At 34.6% G+C, this 11260-nt stretch overlaps 1 protein-coding gene across 1 annotated transcript; it reads left to right on the top strand.

Annotated features, from left to right (window-relative positions):
* Positions 1-10608, top strand: LOC134529807 (structure-specific endonuclease subunit slx1). The gene is made up of 4 exons (XM_063364269.1): positions 1-223; positions 7282-7333; positions 9381-9566; positions 10251-10608. Exons 1-4 carry the CDS (start codon positions 42-44, stop codon positions 10602-10604), a joined length of 774 nt encoding a protein of 257 aa, XP_063220339.1. The 5' UTR covers positions 1-41; the 3' UTR covers positions 10605-10608.
* The last annotated feature ends 652 nt before the right edge of the window (positions 10609-11260 follow it).

Genomic DNA, 11260 nt, shown 5'->3' with positions numbered 1-11260 from the left:
GTTGGTTATACGGGAAGCGATTTGAATATTTGAAATTAATAATGGATAATGAAATTGCTGGAACTAGAACGTTTTTCGGCGTTTACTTGCTATTTTGTACAAACATTAAATACAAAGGTCGGACATATATAGGATATACTGTTAATCCGAATAGAAGAATAAAACAACATAATAAGGGCAAAAAGTCTGGAGGTGCTTGGCGAACAAGCAATAAAGGGCCATGGTAAACATTAGCCTAAGTACCGGATACTTTAAGGGTAAATTTCTAGTTTACGTGTTATAAAAAAAAAAACATATTTTTTTTGAAGTGAAAACTTCTATGGGAAGGTTTGGATAGGGAGTTAATTCATGTAAGTCGTCATCGACATGGTCACGTGTAACACTATATCTGTTCCTATTAGTATAACTTACTGCGCTTTTAAATCTTAAGTATACGATTACTGTGCAGTAAAAAGTGAGTATAAAATATATTAATATGCTCATATAGATATATAGTTTGAATAACGAAGAAAACGGAGTCTTTGTAGCAATATAACCTAAAAATTAAGAACATTATTAATTTTTTTAATACCTACAATTACTATGAAATGCGTTTTTTAATAGTAATTTAGGAGTTATTTTAATAACGTGATAAAACAAATTTGTTGTGTTATAATATTTTTTCGTTAGAAGTTGCGAAAAAGTCTCAGATTTTTATCAAAAAATATTTTCTTATGTTACACAATTATATTTTACAAAGTTAGTATTTCTTATTTCAAATTATATTTGTATTTTCTTAATTCTATTATTAATATTAATAGTTACTTCTATTATTATTATTAATTCTATCATTTGAAGTTCAGGAAAAAAAATGTTGTGTACATAAGATATTGTTTTTCTCTCTAAATATATATTTTTAATATTTTTTTAGATCCTCGATTCTGTATGTTCTGTTTTAAGTTTTCACTTCTGTCGGCAGCAAGAGCGTCGCCGGGAGGGGGGGGGGGGGTGTCCTAGAGCCCTAGAGATTCAAAAAAATGTAGCCAAATGCAAAAAAATACATACTTTTCCCACAACTTGCCCTCCCCTAGGCCATCGGCTGGCGACGCCCTTGGTCGGCAGTCCTCATGACTGCTTTGAAATTTTTTTTAGTTCTGCTTACCTTTGTAGCGATTATTTTGTGACTAGTTAATGATACGCAAAACATTAATAGATGAAATTGTGTATTCTGCACCGTGTTAACTACGTGTGTATCTGTTTAGGCAGAGGTGCCCACCCCCCCCCCCCCCACCCCAAACACTATGACTCACCCCCCCCCCCCCTAACCTAATGATGTGCCCCCCCCCCCCTCCACCGAAATTTTTTATGCCATTTTCTCAATGATTTACTCAATTATTTTATATTATACTTTTTTAGTATTATATTTTATCACATTTTGCATTAATTAAAACTGATTTTCTAATAATAATTTTGGTCATGTCAGGTAATATTTCCATCCTGAACTGACAGATGCCAAACTGCTTTTGTTGAGGAAAGTGCGGGGTTGCCAATTTGATTTACAAGATCCCTTTCAATTATCAAAGCACCAGAAACGTATTTTCACATTAGAAGCTATAATTATGTAAATAATATATACATTATTCTCGTTTTTTTAACCACCCCCCTCCCCCCTGAAATTTTAATGACGCTGTCTGCGTCGTTACCCCCCCCTTGTGGGCACCCCTGGTTTAGGTACTGCTTGTGTCAAGTGTGGTATTTTTTTAGTTATGAATATATTTTTTTACATACACTTGTAAGCTGTTTTGGAATTTTAACTGAAAAAAAAAATTACTTTGGGTATAATAGTTAACATTACGTGCTATCGCACATCACAAGTTGGTGCTCCATGCCTCCACACTGCTAAAAAAACATCCCTGTCAAGGGTTGTCGCTTGTGTCTGGATGCACAGTAGGTACTAATGATTTTTAAATTTTATTTACCTTCAACTCCATCACAAAATCGAAATATAAAATATGCACGTGATATATAAAAAATCACAGGATCAGAAATGCAACTAAAGCAAAAAATTGCAGCGGTTACATCAATACACAGGTATTGTAATATAACCTGTAAACTCTAATATCTTGGAAACCAGTGGGACCTTATCAACGCTGTTTTAGGGTCAAACAGGGAACATCTTTAGTTCTGAAGAACACCATTTTCTGAACTGAATTTTTTTGTTAAAGCAGGGACACGAGAATTTTACCGATACAGCTTCCTCAATATTTTCAGGAACCTTAAATCAGGATCTGTCACATAGCGACAGGTATCCAGTGACATAATAATGCTACTTGCCGTAAGTGTTGAGTAAAATCCATTAAAAACGAGAAAAATATTGATTTGAAAATTGTAGCAAGTATCTTTGTAATGCCCCTTGTTACCTGTTGTAACATGACCGCTTCTTAAGTTAATGTCCCTGTCATTATTGAGGCAAGCTGTTGGTAAATACAGTAGGGACTTGTGTATGGTGACGCCCACGTTACTGCACAGGTCAATGTTAAAACTGTTAATTTGGAAAATTAACCTGTTATACTTGTAATCACGAAAACACCCGTAACATTAGAAACAAATTTATTTTCATTATTAACAAAATGTCACACTTGACACAGTTGTAGAAAAACTGAAACACACACATAGTTAACATAGCACTATTGATATACTGATGTGAATATACCACTTTACTTATAGACATTTTGTAAATACCTAATTGTAATGTAAGAAATTTGGGTAAATTATAAGCGTAGTGACTTTTCCATAAAAAAATTATGAAATAAAATTAAATTCTAAAGGTAATGTTTTTCAACATTACAGACATTTTGTTATATACCCTGAAAACAGTGTTTGAAAATTGCCATTTGATTCTAGGGAAAGTACTATTTATAGGTTGAATTAGGTAGCCTTTGCAGTAACACGGCCACTGCTGCATTGTGCTGTAGTAGCAAAGCTGAGACTGTTTTCAATGAGAGATTCTCCTGATGTTATTGCAGCTGTACTCTTTTTTCTTGATACTAGCTGCAAATTGATCCTGTGGTTATTTAGAGATCGTTAGGAATGTAGCGCAGCCAAGACTGTTTTAAAAAAGACAGGGATTTCTAATGTCAGCATTTTATATCCGTGGCCAAGACTGTTTTACACCCTATTTGATTTTCCAAGTTTATTGGTTTTTCATAATTGTGTGGTAAAAAAATATATTTTTTGCGAGAATCAATTTAAAAGATATTACAATATTTTTAATGTAACTAACCTAGTTTAATTAATCTTTCACTTAAGATAAAGTTGACCTGGAAAAATTTAGCCGAAAAAGTATTATAATGACTACATTACTTTAAATGCAGCTGACCATAAATAACCAACCTTTCACTTTTGTTATGATCATACGTAGGCCTACTTTTCTGAGAAATTAAACATTTTAAAGATTTTACAATAAACTTTAATGTAGCTGACCTAACCTTACTAACCTTACTCTGAAGTTATGATCATCCAAACCTGCAAACACCTAATCTTTCTGGAAATCCTTGCCTTCCAATGGTAAAATAAAACAGTCAAATTATACAAAAACTGAAAACTAACTTTTTTGTTGTTGTTGCTAACAATAAATTCATGGCTTGTGTACAGATTAACATTCCACAAAATATTAAAATAATTATTTGATTTTATATAAATTTACACAGTATCTAATTTGTTAAAATCATTATAAAATGCAATATTACCTCCATATTGTACATTCACATACAAAATAATCATCTCTATCCACACAGGCAATGCTTACAACCATCTTAAACTGAATAAATATTAAAAACAAGTGTAACAGGTTTTATTGTATTGCTTCAGTTTTTGAGGATTGTCTTGTCTGTGTTGCATTTGTTTGTGTGTGTGTGTGTGTTGTGAAATAGTGCATTTTATAATGATTTTGTGGATTAGTTACTGAATTATTGTGATATTGCATTGTTATTGTAATAGTTCACCAAATCCTATGTTTGTTAATGTATTTTTTCCAACATATGTGAATGTATGCGCAACCTAAGTATAGAAATCTTAGAGATTTAGGATAAAACAAGTTTTGTGCTTTTTTTTTCTTCCATAATTATCACTGCTGTCAGTTGTGTGGTTTTGCCAGAAATTGTAAGTTTTTTTCGGGAAGGCTAAGTATTTTGCAGGTCAAGGTAATAATAATTAAATGTACTTATGAAAAGTTATCATGTCAATTTGAATATTGCAGGTAAAGACAATAAAAAAAGAGTGAGAGGTTGGAGTCTGGTAAGTGGGGATGATGAAGATCGCTTACTGTATGTTCTCCAAGGAAATACATAGTAGCCATTTGTCATTGTGAAAAGTCATGCACAACTGAGTGTTTAAACATTGTTATTAGAACAGTAATGGCCTAATGATGGTCCATTACATTGTTTGCTTTTATTTAATTATACATCATAACTATGAGCTCCTGGACAAGCGATGCCATAATTTAATATTATTATAGTTGATAAATGGTTTAATTTTACTATGTGATGGGAACAGATAGTGTTCCAAGTAGCTTCCAATCTGGGCAGGACCTGAAGGGTAGGAACACAAACCGACACATGGCTTGTTCTTAAACAAGCCAGCAGATTGGTTAAATGTGAGTGTGTGGAAAGGTTAAATTACAAATCTGAGAATTTATAGCATTTAAATTTAAAGTTTGGACCTTTTATTTCTGAGAATGTCAGATAGTAAATTTCACGCAAGTTACATATGCACCAGAGGGCCAAGATAAACATTGTTTCATAACAAAGTGGCTAAACATAAAATGATATACTTCATAAATATTATGTTAGGCGTTAAGAAGGATTTAAAAATAATAATCAAAAGAGTATAACACATTACAAGGTTTATCAAAATGTCACAGTAAAACATCAGAAACGCCGAAAAGTGTTTCCTATATGTCACAAGAGAATATTATGTCGTACGAGACGTTTGATGAACAACATATGAATCCTTATATGATACCAAGGTATTATAAATAATACAGAAATAAATTAACACATTATAAGGTGTTTCGAAAACTATCACTAGAGGGTGCCATGTACCATAAGGCATTTAATAATCAACGTCTAAATTTTTAAACGTTAACAGGCGTTTCATAAACCCTACAGAATTAAACAAACACGCCATAAAGTATTTCAGTAATCACATTAGAAAGGCGTTTTACAAGCAACTCAACTGGCTTAACCTAATACAGTGTGTATCCTGAACAACATCAAGTAATATGGCAAAAGCTAGTGTACTTTGAAACTATCATAAAAGATTATACATGGTCCAACAAATAATACAATGTCGTTTGGTGCCATGTCAAAATTACGAAAAGTGCTTCTGTGAACAAATTTCACTAAAAATCAGTGATGTTGTTTATAAGTGATCCTGTATTGTTATCCCGTGTATTTGTTCATTATTTTCCCAGTGTTAATGTGAAATCAAATAATGCTTACCGAGTACCCCACGCCAACAAGTACCTTGACACAATATCTACCTACACCTACCATTTCTGAAAGCCTCGAACTCTGGGGTATCAGGGCCCTCAAATCTTCAAGATCAACAGGTCCTGATGGCATACCAGATTTCATTCTTAAAGGTTGCTCTAACATACTAGTAACTCTTTTTAAACATTTTTTTTTTATTTCAGTTTAAAATTTCAAGTTTTTCTGAGTAAATGGAAAATAGCCGAAGTAGTCCCTAGTCACAAAAACGGGTCTAAAGTAAATGTTTATGACCCATAATTTACAGAATGATGGTAGCCATGTAAAAATATTATATAAACAAATTAAAATTACATGAGTTCAGAAAATTATGGATAAGCTAATAAACATAAACCCATATTTAATGTCGGAAACCATGTAAATTAGCCTTGGCAAGCGGGCGAAAGAAAAGACGTACAGGACATTAAGTGCATGCACACAGCACGCCAAAACCTATCATGGCACAAAAAAATGTTCACAATTAATTAAAGACAGACTTTCCAACTCAGTACAAAACCTCATTACTAAACCTGGACGTAATTTTGAAGGTGGCAGGCCGAAAAGGAATTTAGAAAATATAAAGTTACATTAAGGGGTACAGCTACCATACACCAAGTAACCAAAAACTAACCGTACTTAAATTATGCCACTATGTTGGACGTGCACGCTGCGGAACACAACTAATGTGCCTCAAAATATTCTAGACCAGAATGAGGCCGCAGCAAGGGTTCAAACCTTATTCATGCCCTGCCAGAGTGCGCAAAGAGCAGGCACAGACGCACACAAGGGGAAGGCACAAGTGACGACACTGTCGAGAGGGGGAAAGAAGGGAAGTCGGTGTTGCGCCCAGGATTCTTCAAAGATGTGCAGTGCGATTCCATCGTGCCGTTTCATGATATTAGTACATAACGTTTAATTACTTGTCTAATATTGCCCGAGCTAATTTTGGAGAAGTGTTTAACTTTTAACATTGTTTGTCTAGAGTTAAACATTTGTAACACTGGTGCCTGCATGCAAAACCTGGCCAACGATTACCTCCTCCCCCCCCCCCCCCCCAAACAACTTGGCCACCAACCGTGAGAGAGGACTGACGTGTGGTGCGCTCGAGCTCCGCTGGAGATTCAAGGAAGACCGGCCACGTGGTGTTGCCTTGATGCCTCCTTGAGTTAGAGTGCATGTCACAGAACCTTGTATTGTTATTATTGTATAAGAACACCACGTGTACAATAACTGCGAGCAGATGAAGCCCTGTGTGTTTTCTTTGCCACACGTGTGCACGTAAATGAGTAACAGCTCGGGGGTCACCTAAGAGTCCTCATACTACTATCGTCTCGTATTGAGCGTGCCCGATGCTGAGAGCAGGCCGGGTCAAAGTACTGGTTATTTTGCTACGGGGATATGAGTCACGCTTCCACTTGGTGAGATCAAGCCCTGAGAACAGAATCTCTGTTGGTTAGATACGGTGGCACCCATTTAATTTCACTATCATTCGTAAGTGATTCTTCCGACCACAATGAATTTTCTTTACTTTTTTAAGTTTTGAGGAGCATTCAGCAATGCACAATTTTTATTTATTTCAGCATATGTACGTATTTTAAGGAAGCATGTTTATCAGTCTCACACAATTATGAAGCATCACGAAAATATATCACTATACATGAAATGATAGACTACTTTAATTTAGTAAGATATTAATTAATGTGTAGTTGTAATTTGTGAGTTCATGCTTGTACAGTTCTTGCTTTGTAATTAATTCTTTAAAATTTTTTTTAAGGGAAATGGTTTTGATTATCCATGGGTTTCCAAATGATATTTCTGCATTAAGGGTAAGTTATGGTAAATTCCCTTAAGTTTTAATATTGCACATAGTGATGGCTTCTGTCCTTAGTATATAAAAAAAAATAATCGGGTTATGTTAGTTTGTACAGATATATTTTTTTATGTTTAGTGTCAGATAAGCCTATTAAAATTTTCATGCCTCATTACATATGCAAATTCAAAAGTCTAAGTGTTAAAATAGCTGTCATGAGGCTGAGGGGTAGGATCACCAAGGATTGGTGAGAGCTGAACTAGCAGATACTTAGAATATAATGATAGAAGTGCTCCACCCCATAAACAATAGTCAACTTCTTGTTTTCAATTTGGGCATATCAACTTTCAGTATGTGTAAGTGACTTTTATGCATAAGCTACTGGGTGATCCTCCTGAAGCAACACTGCAGCTAACCTAGCTTGAGAAGCGTCCACTGACAGTGATAGGTTCACGCACATCATAATACTTTAGGATTGGACTGCTACATAACAAATCCATAAACTTTTGGAGTGCAGCCGCTTGTTCATGTTCCCAATGCCATTCTACATCTTGCTTCAATAATACCCAGAGAGAAGCAGTGACCTGTGAGAGATTGAAACAAAATTTGACAAATACACCCAAAAACCTCGCTACCACCTTTTTGTTAGAAGGAATATCCATGGTTTGTATAAAGGTTATTTTGCAATCTTCAGGTTTGATTCTATTTGCAATGAAAATATGTCCCATTTAGTGAACTTGCTGAACATCTATTTTGCAATTATTTTTATTAAATCTAGCACATTTTTCTTAGCTCTCTCCATTACTGCTGCCAGTCTCTGATCATGCTTCTGCTTGGCACTGCCCCAACAGATAATATCATCACCATAGGTTTGCACCCCTGGCAACCCTTCAAATACTTCCCCAAACTTGTGGTGGAAGACCTCTGGAGCAGAACTTATTATGCCATATGGCAAACGCAAAAACTTGTACCTTTCCGATGGAGTATTGAACGTGCAGTAATCTGTGCTGCATTCACACAATTTAATTTTCCAAAACCCAGAACACTAAAATACTTTACACCCGCCATCTGCGAATGATCTGCTCCATTGGCAAAGGGAAGTGCTCTTTCATCACAAGAGAATTTACCCATTCAGTGTGTTTTGTAACTTTCACAATAATTTTTTCTTTGGCCAAACTATCTTAACACTTTCGTTAGAGGGTTCCTGAGAACAGTCTAAACCTAATAATGGCATGGATAACAGGTTTTGCATCCTTCATTAGTTCCATTTTATGAGTGCCAGGCAGTTCACCTTTTCTGTAAAAACACTTAGATTATTTGCTGATTAGCTGAGAAAGATTGTGATCCAATCCCTTACCTATGACTGAATATACTTTCCGTACAAGATTTAGTATAACGCAAGACCCAGAATGGGCAAATACTTGTCTTTCTGCACTTATGAAAGTCCAGTACCCTTACTCTGTAATTGTACATGCATTTCAGATGGCATTTACTAAGAAAAGGTATGTTTTCCCACAAATAGTTAATTAACTGCACATTTGAACTCAACAACTGTTTGTGGCTGATACTAAGTACCTACCTCAAACATGTTCCGTGATATTAGGTTAGTCCAGGCTCCAGTATCCAACTTGAATTTAATAAAATGATTATTCATTACCTTAACCTTGGCTATCTATCCATCCTGACTCATTCCCGTTACCAAAGACCAAATAAACAAACAAATGTTCCTGTATCGACAGAACCTGCGAATTGAACTTACTTAACTCCAGAAACTATCATGTCTACAGTTGGGGAAGATGAAGTCGAGGACATGTCATGCATTTCTCTAATTGTCTTCTTCTTGGAGCGACACATCTTGGCACAGTGATTAATACCGTTACAATTGTTAGGCCTACACATTGCACCATAAGCTGGGCACACCAAACGTTCTGGTTTAATTGAAGTAGTAAAAATTTCTTGTGAATTTATAGTGCATCATTACTATTTTATCTAAGATTTTAAAAACTTTTTTATTTGATCATTAATAATGACATGTTTACACAATGTTTACATTTTTATTTCAGTTTGAATGGGCATGGCAACATCCGTACAGATCACGACGACTGAAACACATTTCTAAGAAGAAGCCAAATGAAAAAATGTATGATTTTTGCTTTAGAATCTTAACCGAAATGCTTCAAGTGGGACCATGGAATCGTTTGCCTCTTACTATTCAGTGGTTGAAACAAGAGTATGCTAGAGATTTTCCTGTAAGTTTAACAACTTATTTTAATTAAAATTATAGTATTCTATGCATTACAGAATCTATTGCTTCAAATAGTCATATTGTTAAGGAAATGTGAAGACTTGGGTTTATTTGCATTCAATTTGAAATTTTTACTTATTGATTTATATTGTGTAGAGGTTGTAGTTCAATCTTAATCCCTAGCATGTATTATTTTTTTTGGGCAAACTGTCTTTTAGTGCACAGTGTTTATGGATAACAACTTCATTCTTTGGTCGTTACTTTTTCAACTAAGCAGTAACAGTGTTAAGTTTATAAAATCTTTTTTATGAAATGAAATATTAATAACTTAATTTGTCAAGCAGTCATTGTAATTGGTTAAACTGATCATGTGCCTCCCACCAAGGCGAACCAGATTTGATTTTCAATGAGATTCATTCCTGGATTTTTCGCAAGTCGGAAAATGTGGGGACATTGCCATGAGCTGGTTTCCCTCACTCCTTTCATTCCTTCAATGCTTAACTCTCATCTCGTAACCACTCTTTGTCATGACTCCAATGTAAGTGAAACTTTAAGTCCTAATTCATTCATTTATTTATATATCAAAGCAGTACTATATACACACACATTACTGGTGTTGCCATTTGTGTTTGAAATCCTCTCTTTATGTCACCAAATGTCTGTATTTGATGCTGATGTTTTGTTTCAGGTAAACGGTTTGCCACCTCTGCACATGGCCATTGCTTTTGGCCCTTTAAGTGATTTTGAGGATGATTCCAGTAGTACTTCAAGTGTGTCTAGTGATTGTGATGCTGTGGTTTCAGAATTAAAAAAGAAAGAAAATAAAAATGAAGTAGGACATGAGTGTTACTTGTGTAATAAAATAAATATACAGAAATATGCTGTTACGTGCCCAATATGTGCAGTATTTATGCATATTATTTGTGTTGCAGATGTTTTCTTACATAATGAAGACCTTATTCCTGTCTCTGGAAATTGTCCAGCATGTAAGGCCATAGTGCTTTGGAGAGACTTGGTACAAAATAAAGCTCTATTTTCTTAACCCATTTTGTTGGTATAGTACTGATTATCTATTCAATAATATTAAAATAATTTAGGGCTAGCTTAAAAAAATGTACGCCATGAAAGTCTTACATTTTAAAACATGTGATGTTAATTTTTCTTAGCGAATTTCCACTTACATTTCTTGCTGCTAGTAAATTTAGATAAATCCAGTTTGGGTCTTTTTTAATAGCTCTGAAGTCAACACAGAAATTTTAATATGTAGTATTTTAATATACTATTGCATTACAATATTTAGTTTTTGGTTATATAACTCAGATAAAAAATAAATATTTGTTTACAATATAAATATTAATCATAAAACTTATATATTTTAATATTTAAATCTGTTTTTAAGATGCAATGTAATAGGACCTCACTTCTACATTCCTAGATTTGACAGTGTCATGCATTTCACACCACTTATATTTCTACATAATGTGTGGTTCCCCCCCCCCCCCCTCCTCCTCATATTCCTGAATTTAGCATAGTTTTCTTCTGGTCCGTGAATACTACTAAGACTCGTCAACAAAATGCAATTCTGTACCTTCCTTTTACTGTTAGCTCGTGTTACTGTTTGACACCAACCCCACGCACATTGAAGATTTCCTTGCGTACATTTTCAAATCCACTCAGACTGGAAACTAATGCAAGTAC

The sequence above is a fragment of the Bacillus rossius genome, chromosome 2 (genome assembly GCF_032445375.1).
Source record: "Bacillus rossius redtenbacheri isolate Brsri chromosome 2, Brsri_v3, whole genome shotgun sequence".
NCBI lineage: Eukaryota > Metazoa > Arthropoda > Insecta > Phasmatodea > Bacillidae > Bacillus > Bacillus rossius.
The sequence above is the reverse complement of the archived record's forward strand: the minus strand, read 5'-3'. Positions and strand labels throughout refer to the sequence as shown.

Coding starts and splice junctions, on each gene's coding strand:
- LOC134529807 (XM_063364269.1), top strand. CDS start 42: ATGGATAATGAAATTGCTGGAACTAGAACGTTTTTCGGCGTTTACTTG. Junction 7,334..9,380: donor ATGATATTTCTGCATTAAGG/GTAAGTTATGGT, acceptor TTTTTATTTCAG/TTTGAATGGGCATGGCAACA. Junction 9,567..10,250: donor AGTATGCTAGAGATTTTCCT/GTAAGTTTAACA, acceptor GTTTTGTTTCAG/GTAAACGGTTTGCCACCTCT.